This window comes from Harpia harpyja, chromosome W (assembly GCF_026419915.1).
Source record: "Harpia harpyja isolate bHarHar1 chromosome W, bHarHar1 primary haplotype, whole genome shotgun sequence".
NCBI classification, from domain to species: Eukaryota; Metazoa; Chordata; class Aves; order Accipitriformes; family Accipitridae; genus Harpia; species Harpia harpyja.
In genome coordinates, this window is record NC_068968.1 from 7,961,161 (window position 1) to 7,986,374 (window position 25,214).

General features: G+C 46.0%; 1 protein-coding gene across 1 annotated transcript; it reads right to left on the reverse strand.

Moving 5' to 3' along the window:
- Window positions 1-12,140: 12,140 nt before the first annotated feature.
- On the reverse strand, window positions 12,141-13,637 carry LOC128136084 (uncharacterized; the record flags this gene model as incomplete). Its single annotated transcript, XM_052775189.1, has 1 exon — window positions 12,141-13,637. A coding segment is annotated over one exon (1,497 nt), but the record flags the coding sequence as incomplete, so codon positions are not given.
- Between the last annotated feature and the right edge of the window lie 11,577 nt (window positions 13,638-25,214).

Consider the following 25,214-nt stretch of genomic DNA (forward strand, 5'->3'; position numbering starts at 1 on the left):
TATTATCACCTGGCTCCTCCGATGCTGGGACAATGGGGCTAATAGCTTGGAATTAGAAGGTAGGGAAGCCAAGCAGCTGGGATCGCTTGCCAGGGAAGGTGGCATTGACAAGGCAATTGGAAAAAGGACACAAGCCATCAGCCTCTGGAGGCGACTCCTGTCAAGTGTGAAGGAAAGGTGCCCCTTTAAGGAAGATGTTATATGTCAATCAAGCAAGTGGACAACCATGGAAAAAGGTATCCAATATCTGAGGGAATTAGCTGTGCTAGAGACAATTCATCATGATCCGGACAACCCACAATTACCCAAAGATCCAGACGAAGTCCAATGCACACGACCCATGTGGCGGAAGTTTGTACGGAGCGCACCATCGTCCTATGCCAACTCACTGGCAATAATGACCTGGAAAGACGAAGAGGCACCGACAGTGGATGAAGTGGCTCGCCAACTCCGTCAATACGAAGAAAATCTCTCCTCCTCCCTACAAGCCTGCATTTCGGCTGTGGAGAAGCTGTCCGAGGATTTCCAGCAATTCAAAGAGGAGATGTCCTATCGCCCACCTGTAAGGACCAATGTCTCAGCTATTAGGAGTGAGCGCTCCTCTGCCTAAGAGAGAGAATATAGAAGGTACACACCGCGAGGTGTCCTGTGGTTTTACTTATGTGATCATGGAGAGGACATGAGGAAATGGGATGGAAAACCTACCTCGGTCCTAGATGCACGGGTACGTGAACTGTGAGGAAAAACCACCACAAAAGGGGATTCTACCAGGAAAAATGCCGCTCCGGTTTCCAAACGGAGTAGAAGGGCTGATCTTATTTCTGATCCTCTTGAAGGGAATTCTGAGCCAATTTTACGAGAAGTGAATACTGGATACTCTGACCAGAATGAGAGGGGCCCTGCCTCCAGCCAGGTGGAGGAAAGGGATAACCGGGTCTATTGGACTGTGTGGATTTGATGGCCTGGCACGTTAGACCCACAGGAGTATAAGTCTCTAGTAGACACCAGCGCACAGTGTACTCTAATGCCATCAAGTTATGAAGGGGCAGAACCCATTTGTATTTCTGGTGTGACAGGGGGATCCCAAGACTTAACTGTATTGGAAGCTGAAGTAAGCCTAACTGGGAATGAATGGCAGAAACACCCCATTGTGACTGGTCCAGAGGCTCCGTGCATCCTTGGCATAGACTATCTCAGGAGAGGGTATTTTAAGGACCCAAAGGGGTATCGATGGGCTTTTGGTATAGCTGCCTTGGAGACGGAGGGCACGGAACAGCTGTCTACCCTGCCTGGTCTCTCTCAAGACCCTTCGATTGTGGGGTTGCTGAGGGTTGAAGAACAACAAGTACCAATTGCTACCACGACGGTGCACCGGCGCCAATATCGCACCAACCGAGACTCTCTGATTCCCATCCACAAGTTGATTCGTCAACTGGAGAGCCAAGGAGTGATCAGCAAAACTCGCTCACCCTTTAATAGTCCCATATGGCCCGTGCGAAAGTCTAATGGGGAGTGGAGACTAACAGTTGACTATCGCGGCCTGAAGTTACGCCACTGCTGAGTGCTGCCGTTCCAGATATGCTAGAACTTCAATACGAACTAGAGTCAAAGGCAGCCAAGTGGTATGCTACAACTGACATTGCTAATGCGTTTTTCTCAATCCCTCTGGCAGCAGAGTGTCGTCCACAATTTGCCTTTACTTGGAGGGGTGTCCAGTACACTTGGAATCAATTGCCCCAGGGGTGGAAACACAGCCCCACCATTTGCCATGGACTAATCCAGACTGCACTGGAAAAAGGTGAAGCTCCGGAACACCTGCAGTACATTGATGACATCATCGTATGGGGCAACACAGCAGAAGAAGTCTTTGAGAAAGGGAAGAAAATAATCCAAATCCTTCTGAAAGCCGGTTTTGCCATAAAAGAAAGGTCAAGGGACCTGCACAGGAGATCCAGTTTTTAGGAATAAAATGGCAAGATGGGCATCGTCAGATCCCAATGGACGTGATTAACAAAATAGCAGCTATGTCTCCACCAACTAATAAAAAGGAAACACAGGCCTTCTTAGGTGTCGTGGAGTTTTGGAGAATGCATATTCCAAATTACAGTCTGATTGTAAGCCCTCTCTATCAAGTAACCCGAAAGAAGAATGATTTTAAATGGGGCCCTGAGCAACAACAAGCCTTTGAACAAATTAAACGGGAGATTTTTCACGCAGTAGCCCTTGGACCAGTCCGGGTAGGACAAGATGTTAAAAATGTGCTCTACACTGCAGCTGGGGAGAATGGCCCTACCTGGAGCCTCTGGCAGAAAGCACCTGGGGAGACCTGAGGCCGACCCCTGGGGTTTTGGAGTCGAGGATATCGGGGATCCGAAGCTCGCTATACTCCAACTGAAAAAGAGATATTGGCAGCATATGAAGGAGTTCAAGCTGCCTCAGAAGTGGTTGGTACTGAAACACAGCTCCTCTTAGCACCCCGACTGCCAGTGCTGGGCTGGATGTTCAAAGGGAGGGTCTCCTCTACACATCACGCGACTGATGCCATGTGGAGTAAGTGGATTGCACTGATCACACAACGGGCTCGCATAGGAAACCCCAGTCACCCAGGAATTGTGGAAGTGATCACGGACTGGCCAGAAGGCAAAGATTTTGGAATGTTGCCAGAGGAGGAGGTGGCACGTGCTGAAGAGGCCCCGCTGCATAATAAACTGTCAGAAAATGAGAGGCAATATGCCCTGTTCACTGATGGGTCCTGTCGCATTGTGGGAAAGCATCGGAGGTGGAAAGCTGCCGTATGGAGTCCTACACGACAAGTTGCAGAAACTGCTGAAGGAGAAGGTGAATCGAGTCAGTTTGCAGAGGTGAAAGCCATCCAGCTAGCATTAGATATTGCTGAAAGAGAAAAGTGGCCAGTGCTCTATCTCTATACTGACTCATGGATGGTGGCAAATGCCCTGTGGGGGTGGCTACAGCAATGGAAGCAGAGCAACTGGCAGCGCAGAGGTAAACCCATTTGGGCTGCCGCACTGTGGCAAGATATTGCATCCCGGCTAGAGAATCTGGTTGTAAAAGTACGTCATGTAGATGCTCACATACCCAAGAGTCGGGCCACTGAAGAACATCAAAACAACCAACAGGTGGATCAGGCTGCCAAGATTCAAGTGGCTCAGGTGGACCTGGACTGGCAACATAAGGGTGAACTATTTATGGCTGTGGCAGTACATCCCCCCCCCCCCCCCCATCCTGCCAGCAGGAAACAAAACTTCTCCAGGAAGGGAGAAGGGGAAGGAAACCCTGGAGGCTGCAGGTTGAAATTTGAACTGGCCAATCGAGACGCGCCAGGTACACCTAGGTGACCCTCCTAGCCAATAGAATTAAATGACCACAGGTCAGATTCGACAGGGGTATAAACGGGGTCCCGCCGGAGGACACGTTGGCAGTCCTCCTCGGAGGAGCGGGTCTGCAGTCGGGGACTCCCCCTCGGGTCGGGGCACCGCCCGAGGTAACTCCTTGAGGGAGAGAGCCCTCAGCTTTTAGGTGAGTGATACGCGCGTTTTGAGCCATCACTTTAAATCTTGGGGATTCTTAAGTTGGCCGTGTAGTATTAATTCTCTTTACATCATTGAGCCTGTGATTTTATAGAACGTTATCGGACCTCTAACTAACTTTTGCTGAAGAATAAATCTGAGTTTTAACACCTGTTGAAGTTGGTTAGTCGTGCATCCGTAACATTTTGGCGTAGTCGGCAGGATGGTGTTAATGGAGGAATTATTACGGAGGCACGGCTGCAGCCCTTCTCCCCCAGGTCTGGACTGGGTGAAGGAGAAGTGGTCCGACCCGGCAGCGGTCGTGGAGAGAGTAGAACTATGCCGCGGAACTTGTCGAGACGGCAAAGGCAGTGTGTGTGCCCTCCTGGGCGCCTGCTTGATTCAAGTACAGAACCGAAAGAGTGATGATGAAGGGAGAGGTTACTGGGGACCGGGAGTGTTTCTGAGGGCTGGACCGGCAGGTGATCAGTCGATAACGTCCCGAGTAGCTTACTGGGCTGGGGGTGTGGACCCCAAGGAGAGAGGAGAATCTGTTACTATCCGGGAAAAGGGACTGTCGGAGTTAACGGAGGGCAGCAGGAAGGTCCGCCCAGCCGGTTGTAAACCCCGCCCCGAGCGGTCTCGAACTCGGGGGCCGTCGGGTCGGAACTACGATCCCGGAAGGGACGCTCTCTGGTGGAAGGCACCGGCACTGGGGGCAGCCCGAGCCGTGCTGCACGGGCAGTCCGCCGGCGGCATCCGGGGGTGGGATTGCTGGAGGGGAAAGCTAGAGACCAAAGGGAAGCGCCAGCAACCCCGCCCCATCGGGAAGAGAAACGGGACCCTTTCGCGGCACTGCGAGAGGAACTGAAAGGGCTAAAAACTAGGAGCTGCGGTTTGGGGTTCAGGCCGCCCAGTCCGCATGGTAAATACTTGCCAATGGTCTGCCGATAAAGAGCCTTATATACACATTCCTGTAGGCCCAAAACGGATAAGTTTGGAATTCTTAATTGATACAGGAGCCCAAATTAGTGTTTTAAATGAGCAACAAGCTAGTGAGCTGGGAATTAGGCCATCAAGAAAGGCTATAAACATTAGAGGAGTAACAGGGGCGACAGAAAAATGCCCCATAGCTCGAACCCAACTTTGGCTACCGGGGAAAAAAAAAGAATGACAGCTGTGGAGGTGGCTTTAAGCCCCTATGAGGGAAATATACTGGGATTTGATGTGCTGGCAGGCAGACAATGGTATCTACCCAATGGTAGGGTGTGGAGCATTGGGGGCAGGGAGGCAGAGGCTATTCATGTGAGAACATTGCAGGTTGCTCCTGCACTACCGCAATCTAAGGTAACCCGTGTCCCTCAATACCCACTTCCAGCCGCAGCCAAACGGGGCATTTCGGAAGTCATTAATGATCTGGAGAGGAGAGAGATCATCAGTCGCACACATTCTCCTTATAATTCTCCTGTTTGGCCAGTCCGTAAATCAGATGGAAGGTGGCGACTAACAATTGATTATAGAAGATTGAATACTAATACCCCACCATTAATTTCTGCCGTCCCAAGTATCACCTCAGTGATAACAGCAATACAGGCTGCAGCCCACCCATGGATGGCTGCTTTAGGTGTCAAAGATATGGGGGTTTTTTTATGGTTCCCTTAAAGGAAGAGGACAAGCCCCAGTTTGCCTTCACTTGGGAAGGGACCCAATACACCTTTAATCGACTTCCCCAGGGGTACAAGCACTCCCCTACTGTCACGGTCCACTCGGTGGACTCGTGATGGTTCGTTTGCTACGATCTCGAAAGTGCAAAATTAAGGTGACCAACACCAAAGGGGATAGCAATAATCACACAGTAAAACTTTATTGTATTGCCTGTAAAGAGGCACGCGATAGTTAGGGATGGGTGAAAGAAAGGAGAAAAGTAAAGTTTAGAGAGAAGAGAAAGAGAAGTTATAGCTACCACCGCTGATCTCAAGACGTCCTAACGGTCCCGGGTCCAGCTAATGCTGCGTCGTCGATCGTCGTGGTCCTTGGTGGGGAAGCTTCAAACTTCCATTGTTCAGAAGTCATCTTTTATGCTTAGTAACACACCTTGCTCCACCTCTGCCTCAGGAGTCTCCGCCCTTCTCGAGCGAGGCTATCACGCAGGCGCAGGGTCAGTGTCCGAGGCGTGGTAAGTCTTGGAGGCGGGTAGCCTTCGACCAGGAGGTGTGTTTTGGTATTATAATGAAGCAAAGTTCGTCTAAAGTTCATGATTTCTTCATCGATGTTATGGTAACAGTTGCAATCCATCCTTTTTGACAGTCTAATGGCTCTAGCCAGGTACCTTCCAGGAGCCTTGTACCACGCGTTCCGTTCTTGGGATCGGCCACTGCGCTCCAAACAGGCCATTGTCAGGAAATGTACTGTTCATGTTCCTGATGACAGTGTTGAGACAATGCTGATTTTCTGACCGACTCCTACACCACCCCGTGGCTCAACATGGTCGTCAGGACGTCAGGACCGCTTTGTGGTAGCATGATAAAGAAGAGGAAGAAGAAAAGGAAAAGAGAGAGAGAGAAGGAGAGAGGATAGAAAGGCAGGACCGTAGAGAGAGAGAGAAAGAGAGAGGATAGAAAGGCAAAGAAGAGGAAAAAGAAAAGGAAAAGAAAGAGAGAGAGAGAGAAGGAGAGAGGATAGGGAGGCAACTACAATGTATCAATTACAATCAAAGCTGTTTATATAAAAGAAGAATCAATGAGGTTTCAAAACATCAATTGATTTGGGGATATCCACATTGGATGGGACATCAAGCATATTGTATGTGTTCAATACAGACATCAAATGTGTTAACCGATTCATCATTCTCCAGGTTATGACATACAATACTGCCGACAAAGCCAAACTGATCAAAACCAATATCAAGAGAACCACGATGGGGTGACACAACTTGTTCAGGATGCCTGTAGCAGTAGGCGACCATCCGAAAAGTGTGTCCCACCATCTATGTTCTGCATCCTTTTGCACTCTTTCTAAAACTCGGTGTATTTCTTTCACATTGTGATGAACAGTTATTAAGGTTTTCTGTCCGTTTTCCCTAATTTTTTCCAAAATCTCAACCAAATCCTTGTGTTGTAATAAATGTTTTACCAAAGCGAGATTCATTCCGATGGGTATAGGTAGCAATTCATGAATCAACATGTAGTTAAATTGCAAAAGTTGGTGAGACGTGACCAGGGCCGAATAGGAAAAGTCACATCCGACAATCTTAGTAAAATTGCAAACACAGAAATTTGAATGATTTTTAGTCTCTACAACTACCTTGTCTACAGATAGAAAGTCACAAACAGTCCTCAAACATACACAGCCTTTGCCGATATATGAGTACTGTTTCAGGGTTTTCATTAGGATGAATCTCAAAATGGCAAATATTTTGTTCAGTATCTAAACAAATATCTTGTGTCTCAATTGCATTACCTTCACAAACAAATCCTTGTTTTTCCCGTACAATGCAAGATTCCAAATTAACAGTTTGCCATTTTTCATTCTCCTTTCGGGCCCATACTCTATGCTCAAAAGGATAGAGTATAGTTCTGTTGTGGTTCAACCCTAATGCAATAACGGGATAAATTGGGTATATGGTAGCATTATATATAGTAAGCACAAAAGTTGTAGCTATATTTGTAACAGGATCATAAGTAAAGTTTACCAGGTTCCACCAGGATTGGAGTTCCTTCTCAAAATCAGTGGCACTGTCCCAAATTATTTTCCGAATTTCAGTGGGGAGAATACCTTCTTCACCTTCTCTTATAATTGAGGCGGCTACCGACTGCATCCATATTTGAGCCTGGATACAACTGAGAGCCAAAGAGAGGTTAATTTGGACCACCCCAAGTGCATCAGTAATCAATTCGTGGTCCCTTATATTTACCTTTTCCCATTTTGGTAATATATTGGACAACAGCCACTGGTTAGTCCCCAAAGCCAATAACGAAGATCGCAAAGGCTGTTGTAATTTAGCCAAATCACTAATTGAAGTAGCCAACTTGTTCATTATTACTTCTGAGTCGATGCTATTTAGAACTCCCAATCCTGTTCCCAAAACACCGGTTAGGTCTCTCTGTGTTCTTCTCATGGGAAGAGTTCGTTTTTGCAGCCAGGTTGTCCATCCCTCGTAAGAAGTCTTTAGGAAAGGTGAGCAAGCTGGCTGAATGTCTGAAACATTGTTCTGCATCAACAATTCAACTCGTTTGAGAGACCATGCCGGGTTAAGTAACATTTGTTGTAGGCCCGTATTTCTGATCACATATGGTCCAATTTCAAAGATTTTTGGGTTAAGTACAACAATTGGTTGGGTAGTAGGTATTACAACATCTATTTTAAATCCTCCCCAGTATTTAGTATTATTTTTACCACACATAACTTTATAAGAGTATTGTACAGCAGTCAAATTTAACCAAGAGTCTAGATTTTGATTTTTACACAACAAAATAGGGCCATATGGTCCAATTCCATAACTATTTGTGGATTCAATGTGAGATTCAGTGATCAGTCTACATCTTATTGTGATGTTATTTCCTTGTACCACCGTAAAAGAGGGTATAACTTCATCTTTGTCAGTTAGTGGGAAGAGGGTATCTATGCCATCGTGCGTGACTACTGCAACAAGCATCACTAGAGGCCTAGTTACAGCATTCATTTTGAATTTAAATGTTAGGCCTGATAGCCCTCCTGTCGGTGGATTAGATCGCCAATCGCACACCACATAGACTGGTTTGGTCAAAGTGAAATTGTACCAACAATCTCCTTGTTCCTTAATACAGGATTTGGTGATTTCAACATTGTTGGTACTTGGGTCTAGGGAGTAGTTACCGACATTCTTTTGACGGCAACATGTAATGAGAGAATCCTGTTTGTTACATCCCCATTCTGTAGTAGGACAGAGTTTCGCAGTGATGTTGGAACTAGGGTCCAATAGATTTCCAGAGATGGTAATTGAAGAGGCTTTCTCATAAAGAGATCCTTCCACTTTTCTGCATCCCACCTGGATTTTTTCTCCAACCGTTCCAGTCAGGACGCGGACCCAGTCTTTTCTGTCCCATTCGCCCCACTCAAGTGGGTGGTATGCTTCAGAATCATGCATTACTACAGTGGCTAAGCTTGGGAAACGGTCTTTGGGATACTGTCCCATACTCCGAGTATACTGGACAATAGCTTGGGACCATGGCCATTCTGTATTCCTTTGGCTACAGATTAGTGATGAGATACAAAAAAGTATTGTCAATCTAATTAAGTGATTCATACTTCATGCCGTTTTTGGTGTCCCTCGGAGTTCTTTTGTAAAACAAAAGACAAAACTTGCCTCTCTGGGGCAAAAGAGATTAATACTATACAGAAAATTAAAATGATGGAATTATCCAGCGAGTATTTATCCGATGCTCCTTCCCTAGGGCATCAGACGCTACCCATGAGTATGCATTCAGTGGGGTTTTTAGTACCAGTGGCACACTTCCTACGGTGGGAAGTTCTACCAGGACAGGTTGTCCAGGGAAATGTGCTGGATTCTTAGAATCATCTGGTCCCTTTAATGAGGGAACTAGAGAGGGAGCCTTTGGGCAAAAGGCAGTAATTTTGGGGCATCCATTTACCCCCCATCTGTCATTTACACCTTTGACAGCTTCCCATAGGCGGGCATCCCAATTTCCCTCCTGTGGTTTAAGAGACCATTTGTTCTCTCTACAATTCCATTTGCCTGGGGATAGTATGGAGTGTGGAAGACCCATTTAATCCCTTCACTTCGTGCCCAATCCTGTACGATTTTGGCGGTGAAGTGGGAGCCATTGTCAGATTGTATTTCTTGTGGGTTTGGAAAAGTTCCAAACCACTCACGCAGTGCTTTCACAGTTTTTTCTCCCGTAGCTTTGTTAAAAGCTTCGGCTTGGACTAGCCCTGATGTTATTTCCACTCCTACCAGCACAAAGCATTTTCCTCCTGATCTCTTAAAGGGGCCTATATAATCTACTTGCCAAGCATCCCACAAGCCTTTACCCTCTCTTAAATGGAGAGGGTCATCCTCTAAGGGGTGTCTTTCGAGCCGTGTACGGCACTGTTCACAGGCTGATATGCAGGTTTTACACATTTCCCTAGTGACAGGCCAACCTCGGGCAAGGGCTTCACGATACAGATCTTTAGCTCCCGTATGTTTACGTTTTATATGCAACCATTCTAGCAAACGATCCCAATCTTCTGTGATCTGGTCCTTTTGTACAGGAGCTAGTCTTGCTAATTCATCAGCTTTGTTGTTCCATTCTCCTGCTGAGCCCCCATCTACTTGATGAGAAGCTACCCATCCCACAGCAAAGTTCCCTTGGCTAGCAATGCTCAGGATTTCTTGCCACTTGTCCTTTTGCCACACTGGAATTCTGTTAACCTCCCATTCATTTTGCTCCCAGAAAGGGAGCCATTCAGTACATCCTTTAAACACTGCATAGGAATCGGTATATATGTGGAGGGGGGAAGCGGTTTGTGCTTCATGCTTGAAAACGCTCCATACTGCAATTAATTCTCCTACCTGGGCACTCCCTTCTCCCTCTGTTATTATCTGTTCATTAGTAGTAGTGTGGAGGGCTACTGCCCGGTATTTCCACACTTTTCCTTCTCGCTTTGCAGAAGCGTCGGTAAACCAAGCATTCACTGACTGATCGTGGGAGAAAGGAGGGGCTACCCGAATAACTGAGATAGGTTTGTCTTGGCTGCCGTCCAGGCTTCCTGTTTCTTGGATAGCTAAGTTTTTTAAAGCTCCTTCAGTCACTGAGAAAAGGTTACAATAGTGTTCAATCTGGGCATACCACTTTTGTACCGAGGCTCTCTGGGCCACCCCGTCAGGAGGGGGGGTCCCGTTAGTGACTGCTTTTATAACTTTGAATGGGCCTCTTAGCACGATTGGTTGCTGATGTGTAATTTTCTCCACTTCTGTGAGAGCCATGCTAACCACAAACAAACCTTTCTCCCAGGCAGTATATCTCTTCTCAGCCTCCTTAAAGCCGCGGGAGTAAAATCCTACAGGACAGGTTGGACCCTCAGGACCACGTTGCCAAATGTGTACTGACAATCCTGTTGTGGCAAACCCCCATTCTACTTGAAAAGGGTCTGTAGGGTGGATAGGGCCAAGAGCCTGATGAGCTGTTGCTTCAAAAATTAACAATTTCATTGCTTCTTCCTGAGAAGCAGTCCATTCCCATTTGGCCCCTTTTCTCAGTAAATCGTAAAGAGGTCTGGCAATGATAGAAAAGTCTGGGATATGTTTTCTCCAGAATACCAATAACCCTAAAGCATGCTGCAAATCCTTTTTTGATTCAGGCATTTTAATCTGATCTAGGGAAGTGAGGGTGTCTGGTGGGATACATGTCATTCCCCCTTTCCACCAAATTCCCAAAAACTTTACTTCTTGTGAGGGTTTTTGGATCTTTTCTGGGGGAATTTGCAAACCCAAGTTCTCCAAATGAGAGATTATGTTCTGTTGAGTTGCCTCCACCTCCTTTTCTTTATCTCCACCCACGAGAACATCATCAATATACTGATAGACAGCTATGCCATCGGCTTTTGGTATTTTCTCCAGTTCTTGGGCCAAAGCGTGGTGAGCTAGTGTAGGGGAATGTTTGTATCCCTGAGGCAGCTGGGTAAAGGTAAATTGTTGTCCCTCCCAAGTAAAAGCAAAGCGATCTCTGTCTTCTGGTCGCAAAGGTATCATGAAAAACATATCTTTAACATCTATGGTTGCCATGATCGGATGAGCTTTCTCCTGAATTGTTACCAGTTCAGCCATATTAGGGACTGCGGCAGTTAGAGGCCCTGTGTTAGCATTCAGTCTTTGAAAATCTACTGTGAGCCTCCACTTCCCATTAGGTTTTTTCACCGGCCATACCGGCGAGTTAAAAGGAGAATGTGTATTTACCACCACTCCTTGTTCCCGCATCTCCTGCATGACTGGTTTGATACCTTCCTTTGCTCCCAGGGGGAGGGGATATTGTTTAACACTAGTTACTTTGCTAAATGGCAGAGGGGGTGCAGTTTGAAGTAGCCTGATGTTCAGCTGCGGTGTCCCAAAAGTCCACAACAATCTTTCTGAATCCTCCCACCCCCTTCCTTTAAGGGCATCTATTCCTAACAGGTTAGTCGGAATGTTCCCAACCACCATGTCAATAGTGATCGTGCCTTCCTCTCCCAGCAGCATCAGCTTTACTGGAACAACCTTCATAACTTCTGTTGACCCTAAAGCATTCAAGACACAAACGTTTCACTTAGAGGGAATCACCCCACACCTCTGTGCATCTTCCTCAGTCAGGGCGGAGATCTGTGCACCGGTGTCAATTAAAAAGGTTACGGGTGCACACTTAGGACCTACAATAGCTGTAATCAATAAATCTCCTCTGTTAGTTTTAGTGAGCTGTCGGATATAAATCCATCCTCCGTTCCCCCGCCCACTGCTAAGGAACGGAGGTTCTAGTTTCCCTGCTGACTTTCCCCATCGCCCGTGCTCTCCGCAGGGGGGGCTGTGGGCATGACAGGAGAGATTTCTCTATTTGACCCTAAGTGCTGTGGGTGTTGTTTCGGACCATACCACTTTGATATCAGTTTTCTCAGTTTATTAAGGGGTAAACCATCCATCACATCTCTGGGAACTCCCTTTTTAATTCCCAAGGCCCACCATTGTTGTCGAGTCAGGGGTTGTCTTCCTCCTCCCCCAGTTTTAGAGTAGGAGTAGTCAGCAACAGTGGCGGGGTCAGTGAGAGCAGTTACAGTTTTACTAACAGATAGGGGTAGATTTTTAGCTCCCACTTGACGGATTCCTTTAGATTTCTCCTCCAAAGTTCTCACAGGACCATATTTCCTGCTATAATCTATCAATTCCTGTGCTACATCTCCCCATGTCCAGATCCTTTTATGCTTTGAGTGGGAAGGAGACAAGCCATGATTGAGAGGTGAACCTGTGCCAACATCAATTTCATCTCCTTTACCTTTAGTAGAGCTCTCCAACTTTTCTACAGCGTCTAAAGATGCTATGGTCCTTTGGAGAACAATCCCGGTGGATTTGAGTGATTCTGGGAGTCCCCTTATCAAAGGAGTCATGATTTCAGGATTCACCGGCAACATCATTGGGGATTCACATCCAGGAACTAACTTCCTTTCATGTATCATCTGCAGGCAGGCTGCTTTGTGCACACTTTCTAGCAATTGATCAGCTGTGCCTGTGATTGCTAGGGGATCTCCCCTGTCTAAGGGGTTCAGCCCTCCGGCCCAATAGGCAGCCCGCTGGGTTAGGGACCATGGGGCACGTCTATCCCCTGTTGTTAAAAAGACACCGTGGCCCCAGTAACCACTAGCTTCCCTTTCATTTAACTGAATATGGTCCCCTCCAGTTAAAGATACATGCCACACATACTCTGTTTCGGATTCTTTGGGAAGGCGCCCATATTCTCTTTTCATTTTGGCCAATTCAGTGGGAGTGTATGGTATCTCTTTAGTTGTAATATGTGGGTCATTATCCTCATCATTTATATAAGCATATTCTGCTTTAATCAAAGGCCTCACTTGGGGGTTTTCCCTGAAGTGTCTCCTTGCTTCCTCTAGTTCCTTTTGGGGGTATACCTGACTTATTTGCTGAATACCTATCTTTTCCATCTTCATTTCTATCTCATTCAATGATTCAGCAGACTTTGAAAGTTCTTCTTTCAAGGCATCTTTTAGACAGCGATTTTCTTCCTCCTTTTCCTCTGCTTGCTGTTTGTACAAGCTAATTACTCTTTCTTTCTCTGCTACCTGCTCTTCCAGGTTGGAGGTTGTTTTCTGCAAAAGTTGTACCAAATTTTCAAGGGATTCTATGATTTGTTTTTCCTGGCTACGCCGCTTATAGCGGTCTTCAATTGCTGCGACCAGGCTGGCTCCAAGAACTGCACAGATTATCGCTTTGCCTTTGCCTGACCGTGATCTAGCCTCATTATGTATAGAAATCACTCGGTCTGTTACACTCTGTAAATTTGCCCAATTGTCTCGAGCCCACTCTTCCCCAGGTGGGGAGGGTTGAGCTCCATACTTTGCCAAGAGTGCATAAAACGAGTCAAGATTTTTTACTGATGGAGAGTTTTGATAACCATTCTTTTCAGTCATTTTTGCTGCAAAGGGCCAAACTCACTTCGGGGAGGTCAAACTTAGTTACACCACACACGCAACAACTGCTGCGTCGCCCTCCTCTTCCCCGAGTGGCTAAAGGGACTAAAATCTCACTTCGGGGAGCCAAAACTTAGTTGCTCACAAGTGCAGACTTTCTCTGCTTGTCCCTTCAACTCCTACACCTACTATCGCTCACAATGCTTTAGCCAAGCTCCTTGATGCTGTGGAGGTACCACCAGGTGTCCACATATACCAATATATAGATGATATCCTAGTTGGTGGGGACAACAAGGAACAGGTAGGACAAGTGGCTGAGGACATCTGGAATCTGTTAGTCAAGAATGGGCTATTGGAGAAAACATATACCAGGGTTTTCGGTGATTGGCCGCCCTCTTTATGACTTGCTCCGAAAAAACAGAAAATGGGATTGGACTTTGCAACATACAGAAGCCCTCACCACTCTGAAAGATGAGCTTAAGGCTTATCAGAGACTAGGTCCATTGCACCCACGAGATCCTTTAAGGGCAGAATGGGGATTTGCTGAACATGCCTTATACTGTGGCGTGTTTCAAAAGGGGCCACAGGGACCAGCTAGACCATTATTATTCTCCTCCACGGCATTCAAAGAAGCGGAGTGACGATATTCAGATTGGGAAAAGGGGTTCCTCTCCCTCACTAGAGCAGTTAAAGAGGCTGAAAAGCTGCGTACCTCACAGGATGTTATAGTACAGGGTCCTTTCCCTCTCTTAAATTCAATCCTCAATGGGTCACCTCCTCCGGAGGGAGTAGCCCAGAAGGCCACAGTAAGGAAATGGTATGCATACCTAGAAGGGATAAGCCAATTGCTTCCACTAAAAGAGGGCCCAACTAAGGTTTTCAAATTACAGCAACCTGTAAACCCTGACCCAGCCTTGCTGGGTCAACCATATAAACCTTCTCCGACTGAGGAGGCACCCGAATTCATGGCAGGCTCAGATGTGCAGGGAGTGTGGTTCACAGATGCATCTGCTTGTCGAGTGGGATCAAAATGGCAATATAAAGCAGTGGCGTTGGAAATTGGTACTGGAAAGACAGTCGAAGAAGAGGGTGAAGGTAGTGCACAAGTAGGAGAACTACGGGCTTTATTACTGGCCGTAGAGAACGGTGCTACCATCGTCTATACTGACTCTTACGCAACCTTTAAGGGTGCTACAGAGTGGATATGTCAGTGGGAATCTAGTAAGTGGGAAGTAGGTCATGCGAAAGTGCGGAGGACAGAGGACTGGCAACGTCTCCTGGCAATAGGGAGATCCTGACCTTTAAAGGTGGGATGGGTGAAGGGACATGCTTGGGATGGAACCCCAGCTGCGAAATGGAATCAGCAGGTGGACCACCTGGCCCAAATCAGGATGGTCACCAGTGAGAAGGAAGATTGGGATAGACTAGCAAAACGGTTGCATATCAAACGAAGCCACTCAGGGAAAGCAGATCTCTGTTATGAATGCCAATCTCGGGGTTGGCCAGTGTCTATGAAAACCTGTGAAGCAATTCTTACAGCTTGCCCACAATGCTGAATAAGGCTTAAAGCTAATCACCCAAACCAAGCTCCAGCCCAGCATATCAGACAAGGCAAGGCTCTTTGGAGCACGTGGCAGGTTGATTACATTGGTCTTCTGAGACCATCTCATGGGAGTGGAAAGACTCACCACATCAGTGCCCGGTGGATAATCCCGGACTTCTAACCCTGTGACCCGGTTTTAAGACCGAGGCCTAGTTTGTGCTTTTTTACAGGACCATGAAGGAACAAGTCATTCCAGTCCTTTTGCTGACAGTGATGACGGTGACAGGCATGGATGGTGAAGATCTGGATGATAATGTCGTGGCAAAATGATGGACATTAATATATCACGAGTCCTTGACCTCGCATGAGAGCAATGTAACAATTATAATTGGTCACCAAGTGCAGTAAATACTAGTTCAGTATGAAACACCAGATGTGACTCTATCCTCCAACTAACCCATGGGATCACGGGGTGGAGTTGGAATGGTACTATGCTATGCCCTGAAATTCCGTGGCATCAACTGTGTATGGTACTCGAGGAACATCAATAGAGCACCCTAGAACTGAGTTTACAGCTATCAACCTTAGCCAATGCTACATCTAACAATTTGGGGACTCTCAAACAATCGGTTATAACATATTGGTAAAATGACTATCAAAAATTGGGCTGTATTGGATTAGATGCCAAAGAAATAGAAGGGTATATGTAAAGTTTTGAACATGTCAATGGACAACTGCTGTGTTCACTCCAAATGTGTCAATGTGGCTTCAAGACTAAATCAACGGGAGAATACAGCAAGAGACTCGGAGGCAATTGCTTCTGCACCAGGGACCAACTGGTTGGGAAAAGTTTTGATATGTTCAGATTTTCTTTCACGGGGTGGGTGACCAGCCTTCTCTAATCTTTAATAATGCTTGTAGTTATGATTACTGTAATCTATATTGCAATAAGTTCTATCAAATGCTTAGTAGTGAAGCCTGTACTAACAGTTAAGTATACTCCTTTAAACTGTCCACACACTGGATATTCCTGTGTTCGATATTCCACTTTAGTTCTAGACCAGAAGGGAATGATGACCCACAATGAGCGTCAAACTCGCCAAACTGCACCCCCTTTTAACTTTGGAGGCAAGAGGTGACTGTACCACCACTCCAAAGAAACCAGTCGAATCATGACTGTGGTCACGGGGTGGATTGTGGCAGTACATCCCGCCCCCCCCATCCTGCCAGCAGGAAACAAAACTTCTCCAGGAAGGGAGAAGGGGAAGGAAACCCTGGAGGCTGCAGGTTGAAATTTGAACTGGCCAATCGAGACGCGCCAGGTACACCGAGGTGACCCTCCTAGCCAATAGAATTAAATGACCACAGGTCAGATTTGACAGGGGTATAAACGGGGGTCCCGCCGGAGGACACGTTGGCAGTCCTCCTCGGAGCAGCGGGTCTGCAGTCAGGGACTCCCCCTCGGGCCGGGGCACCGCCCGAGGTAACTCCTTGAGGGAGAGAGCCCTCAGCTTTTAGGTGAGTGATACGCGTGTTTTGAGCCATCACTTTAAATCTTGGGGATTCTTAAGTTGGCCGTGTAGTATTAATTCTCTTTACATCATTGAGCCTGTGATTTTATAGAACGTTATCGGACCTCTAACTAACTTTTGCTGAAGAATAAATCTGAGTTTTAACACCTGTTGAAGTTGGTTAGTCGTGCATCCGTAACAATGGCTCAGTGGGCCCATGATGCTTCAGGCCACCAGGGAAGAGATGCAACATATAGATGGGCTCATGATCGAGGGGTGGACTTGACCATGGACACTATCGCACAGGTTATCCATGAATGTGAAACATGTGCTGCAATTAAGCAAGCCAAGTGGTTAAAGCCCCTGTGGTATGGAGGGTGATGGCTGAAATATAAATATGGGGAAGCCTGGCAGATTGACTATATCTCACTCCCACAAACTCGCCAAGGCAAGCGCCATGTGCTCACGATGGTGGAAGCAACCACTGGATGGCTGGAAACATATTCTGTACCCCATGCCACCGCCCAGAACACTATCCTGGGCCTTGAAAAGCAAGTCTTGTGGCGACATGGCACCCCAGAACGAATTGAGTCAGACAACGGGACTCATTTCCGAAACAACCTCATAGACACCTGGGCTAAAGAACATGGCATTGAGTGGGTGTATCATATCCCCTATCATGCACCAGCCTCTGGGAAAATTGAGCGATATAATGGACTGTTAAAGACTACATTGAGAGCAATGGGGGGTGGAACTTTCAAACATTGGGATACACATTTAGCAAAAGCCACCTGGTTAGTTAATACTAAAGGATCTGCCAATCAGGGTGGCCCTGCCCAGTCAGAATTTTTACGTACTGTAGAAGGGGATAAAGTCCCTGTAGTGCACATAAAAAATATTTTAGGGAAGACAGTCTGGGTTACTCCTGCCTCAGGCAAAGGTAAACCCATTCGTGGGATTGCTTTTGCTCAAGGGCCTGGGTGCACTTGGTGGGTGATGCGAAAAGATGGGGAAGTCCGATGTGTGCCTCAAGGGGATTTAATTTTAGGTGAGAATAGCCACAATTAAACTGTATGATATTAGTCGCTATATAACCCTGCCACTGTATGTTATCCTTACTATAATTGTTATGTGCTATATCCATAGTACTATAGTAAGAATCACTTAGATCAAGCAAGAAAAGAACTGTGATAAAACTGAGCAAAGCGCAGTAGTGATGGAACCAGAACTGACTCCAGCATGCAACAATCCAACGGTGCACACCATCCTCCTGCTGCGCCAAATGTCACCTGCTTGTCACACTGCACTGAAGCCCAATTCTGCTCTACCGACTGAGAGGACTTTGCACCATCCCTCCTGCCCAGAAAGACTGGTATGACAGATGGAGCCCAGAGTCGGAAACTAAATGAACTCAATGAACATTTTATGAACATGACCCATGAACTAAAGGAATGATATCTCTGTGTGTGTATACATATATATATATATATATATCTCATTGTTCATATGTCTTAAAGGGATGCAAAGGTGATGATGATTGATCAGGATGTAACTAAAGGTATGGGAACTGTGCATGACGTCAATGGTATAGAATAAGGGGTGGATACTGTCCTGGTTTCAGCTGGGATAGAGTTAACTGTCTTTCTAGTAGCTGGTACAGTGCTATGTTTTGAGTTCAGTATGCGAAGAATGTGGATAACACTGATGTTTTCAGTTGTTGCTCAGTAGTGTTTAGACTCAAGTCAAGGATTTTTCAGCTTCTCACGCCCAGCCAGCGAGAAAGCTGGAGGGGCACAAGAAGTTGGTACAGGACACAGCCAGGGCACCTGACCCAAACTGGCCAACGGGGTATTCCATACCATGTGATGTCCCATCTAGTATAGGAACTGGGAAGTGGGGGCGGGGAATCGCCGCTCGGGGGACTGGCTGGGTGTCGATCGGCGGGTGGTGAGCAATTGCACTGCGCATCATTTGTACATTCCAATCCTTTTATTATTGCTGTTGTCATTTTATTAGTGTTATCATTATCATTATTAGTTTCTTCTTTCTCTGTTCTATTAAACCGTTCTTATCTCAACCCACGGGTTTTGCTTCTTTTCCCAATTTTCTCCCCCATCCCACTGGGTGGGGGGGGAGTGAGTGAGCGGCTGCGTGGTGTTTAGTTGCTGGCTGGGGTTCAACCACGACATTGCTGTAGGTAATGGTGTGCACGATAGGTGGAGCGATCCCCCGTGCACCCAGCGCTGCAATAAAGAATGCCTGCTTTCTAAAACTCCAAAATGAATCTTAGAGAGTTTCTTCGACTTGCTTTTTTGGTAACAAGACATACACAGTGTTCGTCACTCCACTTGGTCAGCACTAGTCCTGAAGTGATTTTCCTCTCAGTGGCTCAGGCTGGGCATTTCACCTCTTTGCACCTCAGCTCTTCTGTCTGTAAAACAGGGCTAATGCTGAATCCTTTTGCAAAGTTCTTGGAGACCCACTGATCAAATACGCTATGTGAGAGCTGGATGTGTTTTTATTGTTCTTATTAATGTTTTATTGCTATAACACAATACAAAATCTGAAGTGACAGCAACATCACAGTCTAATATTGAACAAAATTACAAGCCAAAAGGTCAAAATATGGCCTCTGGATTTGTCACTGCTGCCTCTGAAGCCACTAACTGACCCCCATTGACTGGAGCAAAGCAGGAGCAGTCTCTGCACTGTATGAGTCGCTTCATCCTGCTGGGACTACTCACTTGTATAAATCAAACATATACAGCTGCCTGTGTGCATGGCCTCAGTATGTGTTTGGAGGGGAGAGGTAAGGGAGGGAGAAGTGTGCTACATTTCACACTATCTGCAAAAATATTCCTTGAAAATATACATCATGGAGAAATGAGCACTTATACCAATGGCAGACACAAATCCTGCATTCCACTCTTGGGACTTGTATTGAATGAGCATTTCTCCCAGAGACTTCAGCTTTTGGCCCACATGTAATATTTATCATATATTATAGTCCATACTTATTTGTTGAATAGCTGCACAAATATCACACTTAAGAGAATAGAATTTAATCCTTTGAAAACAGTCTTTATGAAATGATGAATAAACCATTCCTATTTCTTGTTTTTCAAGCCAACAATGCTAAAATGTCCAGCATAGATGTCTCATTTTCACTTCCAGATGTTTTCTACATTGGGTGGTAATATTCAGTAGTTTATATAAAGGTATGAAATACAAGCAATATGTAGAGGCCATTTAATTAAAAAGGCTCTTAGATGCAACAGGCATATAGCTCAAGAGGAGTTTTTCAAATATTTCTACAATCATAGAAAGAAATGGTTTTCTGTTCCAAAGCACAGAATGTAATGGTTTTATGACTAGACACAAGCTAAGAGAAATTAATTAGAAAAGACTGAACTGATTTCATACTCTAAGAGTCAGTGATACTTTTGCTCCTGAACCACAAATATGTTTTTAAAGAACTTTACACACTGCTTTTATTTCTAATGGTGATTAAGAACACAAAAAGGAAATAACTCCCTTGCTTCTTCCTTAAAAAAAAAGCAGAATGATCTTGAAACATGCACTTCCACATTCACAAAGTGGAAGTTAAAACTTCCACTTACAGACTGTTAAAGCCATTAGGTAAAATTTCTTCTGGGTGCCATAAGTGTCATTTATTAAGCTTTATCTCCTATAAATGTAAATGCAGCTATTTCATATCAGGGGAATTTTGGAAAAAGGTTCCAAATAGGGACGATCTCCCAAGTGCACATTGCTAGTGCTACATTACAGTGGTCCCACATAACACTTTTTCTACTGTCCTTCAGGAGCCTGGCTCAGATAATATTTTTATTCAGAGACAGAATTTCATTTTCAGAACAGTGAAAAGGCACAGTTAAAATCCCATCTTAAGAGAGAAACAATTATGGTGCCACTGACATAATATTATCAAGATCCATATTTGTTTTTGTTTTCCTTAAAGCACCAAATTCTAGAATCATGTCATTATGTATGAATTGGAGCTTATGTACTTAAACACTTATGAAATAAAATGCTAAATTTTTTTTGGCCATAGAGAAAGCATTGAACATGTGAATTTCAAAGTTTCAAACCTCCCCCCCCAAAACCCCAAATTACTTATTATATATAAAAATATATATATTTTTATACAGGGGAGGTCCCAGAGGACTGGAGGCTTGCCAATGTGACTCCCATTTATAAGAAGGGTCGGAGGGAGGATCCGGGGAACTACAGGCCTGTCAGCCTGACCTCGGTACTGGGTAAGATTATGGAACGGTTTGTCTTGAGAGCACTCACATGGCAGCTCCAGGATAAGAGGGGGATCAGGCCCAGTCAGCATGGGTTTACGAAAGGCAGGTCCTGCTTGACCAACCTGATCTCCTTCTATGACCAGGTGATCCGCCTAGTGGATGAGGGAAAGGCTGTCGATGTTATTTTCCTTGACTTCAGCAAGGCCTTTGACACTGTCTCTCATGGCATACTCCTTGAGAAGCTGGCGTCTTGTGGCCTGGATAAGTGCACTATTCACTGGGTGAAAAACTGGCTGGATGGCCGAGCCCAGAGGGTAGTGGTGAATGGGGTGAAATCCAGTTGGCGGCGGGTCACGAGTGGTGTTCCCCAGGGCTTAGTGTTGGGCCCTGTTCTGTTTAATATCTTTATTGATGATTTGGATGAGGGGATTGAGTGCACCCTCAGCAAGTTTGCAGACGACACCAAGTTGGGAGGCAGGGTCGATCTGCTTGAGGGTAGGGAGGCTCTACAAAGAGATCTGGACAGGCTGGATCGATGGGCTGAGGCCAATTGTATGAAGTTTAACACGGCCAAGTGCCGGGTCCTGCACTTCGGTCACGGCAACCCCATGCAGCGCTACAGGCTTGGGGAAGAGTGGCTGGAAAGCTGCCTGGCAGAGAAAGACCTGGGGGTGCTGGTTGACAGCTGGCTGAATATGAGCCAGCAGTGTGCCCAGGTGGCCAAGAAGGCCAATCGCATCCTAGCCTGTATCAGGAACAGTGTGGCCAGCAGGAACAGGGAGGTGGTTGTTCTCCTGTACTCGGCACTGGTGAGGCCGCACCTCGAGTACTGTGTTCAGTTTTGGGCCCCTCACTACAGGAAAGACATTGAGCTGCTTGAGCGTGTCCAGAGAAGGGCAACCAAGTTGGTGAGGGGCCTTGAGCACAAGTCTTATGAGGAGCGGCTGAGGGATCTGGGGTTGTTCAGTCTAGAAAAGAGGAGGCTGAGGGGAGACCTTATCGCTCTCTACAACTACCTGAAAGGGGGTTGTAGTGAGGTGGGTGTTGGTCTCTTCTGTCAGGTGTCTGGAGATAGGACAAGAGGAAATGGCCTCAAGTTGCGGCAAGGGAGATTTAGGTTAGATATTAGGAAAAATTTTTTTACTGAGAGGGTTGTCAGGCATTGGAACAGGCTGCCCAGGGAAGTGGTTGAGTCACCATCCCTGGAGGTATTCAAAAAGCGAGTGGACAGGGTACTCCAGGGCATGGTTTAGGGGGCATGGTTAATGGTTGGACTTGATGATCTTGAAGGTCTTTTCCAACCGAAATGATTCTATGATTCTATGAAAATTTCATTATTTTAGGGGTGAGCCAAGCATGTTTAATGCTCGGTTTCAGCAATACTGACCTGTAAGCGACCTACTGTCACAACCCAGGCTGGACAGACCAGGGAGGGGTCGTGCTGAATTTGTAATTCCCTCCGGCTAAATTAAGGTGAAAAAACACCAAATGATCAGTTAAACATTTTATTCATGGCAGAAGCAAACTGAACTTGGAAGGCGTTAACAGTAGGTGACGTGGTTTCTCACAACAGGAATTGGCATGGAACTACCTCAGTAAACCATGTAACCTGTGGTAACCATATACATCAATTCAGGGAATAAGGAGATCCCTCCCATTGAGTCACGAGGTTCAGAGCAGACCCCCTTGCTTTCTAGACTCCTCCTCAGAGAAGGGCCTAGGGGCAGCTAGATCCACTCCTAGACCCAGACTTGGTCAATGGTTTTATGTCTTAAAGGGATGAGGTGTAGGGGTTATGAAAAAGGAAGGAGAAAGGGAGAGCAACATACAAACAAGATAGATAATATATCTATGCACAGATGTATGGAACAAGTAATGTTGCGTTAAAGGGTAAAGAAGTTTGGCAGAAAATAAATCCCCTTGCATTCCAGCTTATCCTCAGATGTCAGAGGGGCTGGAGGCGGCTAGGTCTAGTTTCTGAGTAATGTCCAATTCAGCGCTATAAGTCCAGTTGCATTCAATATGCTGAACTATCACAATGACGGATGCACTTAATAGCGTACTGCTCTCTCGGCTTAGCCGCGTTCAACACACGAGAATTAGCAGACTTAGGGAGTTTGGTTGCGTTAATGAACTATCACGACTAGATTAATGAGCAGTGCAGTTTATTAAAGCAACAGTACAGGTTCTTTTGAATTGCTGGTGATAAATACACTGTCTGCAAAGCACGTGCAAATAATAATAGTCAACTACAAGCACATTAAAATATGGAAGAAAAGAGCTCTAACGATTTCTAAGTTTCCCGGGAAAGCACTCGGTACAGCTGAGTGTTTGAATCTCATCCCATAGGCGTCCCTATGGGGGGGGAAGAGAGGTTCAGCCCGTCGACTGATCCCAGAAGTCAGCGATGTCCTCCCCACTTGTCTATGATGGTGTCCTCCCTAACATTCCTCCTCTCTTAAGCCCTTTTATATTTTCTTATTTTTTAGATGGAGCTTGAGTGACTCTAGTCATACATACCTTTACTATGATGGGTATAAAGTTCTCTCACTTTGCTTTTAAAGGTATATGCTAGAGAAAACTCAGAGCGCATGCTCAGCGAGGGGTGGTCACACCTCGGAGCCAGGTAGTTTTTGGGATGGAGGTGTGTTTTGGTATTATAATGAGCAAAGTTCACCCAGAGGACATGATTTAATGTGTCACTACTCCAGAACTGGGCACTTATAAATCAGAAGTAAGACAATAGCGTTGACAGAACCCCCATTATTTCACCTCCTTGCTTCAGTGGATTCAATGCAGGGACCTTCCATTCTTGTTCCAGTTCCCCATCCCTGCAGTGATATCACAAAGCCTGGCCACGGTGTCTCCACTCCACTCCACCCTCTGTGTTGTTTCTCAGAGTCAGCATGCCAAGCTCCCCTGGTGTTGCTAACATCTAAGGTTGCCAGCTGTGGTGGGTTGACCCTGGCTGGGTGCCAGGTGCCCACCAAAGCCGCTCTATCACTCCCCCTCCTCAGCTGGACAGGGGGGAGAAAATATAACAAAAGGCTTGTGGGTCAAGATAAGAACAGTTTAATAAAGTGAAAGCAAAGGTCATGTGCGAAAGCAAAGAAAAACAAATGATGTTATTCTCTACTTCCCATCAGCAGGCGATGTCTAGCCACTTCCTGGGAAGCAGGGCTTCAGTATGCATAGTGGTTGCTCCAGAAGACAAAAAAATGCCCCCCGTCCGTCTCCCTTCCTTACTTAGCTTTTATATCTGAGCTGACGTCATCTGGTATGGAATATCTGTTTGGTTAGTTTAGGTCAGCTGTCCTGGTTATGTCCCCTCCCAAGATCTTGCCCAGCCCCATCCTGCTGTTGAGGGGGGCAAAAAATGTTGGAGAGACAGCCTTGATGCTGTGCAAGCACTGCTCAGCAGTAGCCAAAACACTGGTGTGTTATCAACACCTTTCTAGCTACCAATGCAGAGCACAGCACTACGAGGGCTGCTATGGGGAGAATTAACTCCATCTCAGCCGGACCCAATACAATTGGCATCACGGACAGGATAGTTTGAAGCAGCAAGGAGGGTTTGTAATAAGAAAAAAAAAAAAAAAAAAGAGAGATACCAGCCAGAGTGCTGAGGAAAGGAGAACTGACATTCGGTTGAAGCCGAAGTCTCTGGCAGAAGATCATGGCGGCCCGGGATAAGCCTGATCTTACACTGCTCCCTGCTGTTGGACTTGTTAAAAGGATATAAAGCATGTCCCACTTGTCCTGGTTTCATCTGGGATAGAGTTAATTGTCTTCCTAGTAGCTAGTACAGTGCTATGTTTTTGAGTTAGGTATGAGAAGAATGTTGATAACACACTGATGTTTTCAGTCGTTGCTCAGTAGTGTTTAGACTAAAGTCAAGGATTTTTCAGCTTCTGATGCCCAGCCAGCAAGAAGGCTGGAGGGGCACAAGAAGTTGGGAGGGGACACAGCCAGGGCAGCTGACCCAAAGTGGCCAACAGGGTATTCCATACCATGTGATATCACATCTAGTATATAAACTGGGGGGGGGTGGGGGGATCGCCTCTCAGGGACTAACTGGGTGTCAGTCGACAGGTGCTGAGCAATTGCATTGTGCATCATTTGTATATTCCAATCCTTTTATTATTACTGTTGTCATTTTATTAGTGTTATCATGATCATTATTAGTTTCTTCTTTTCTGTTCTATTAAACCATTCT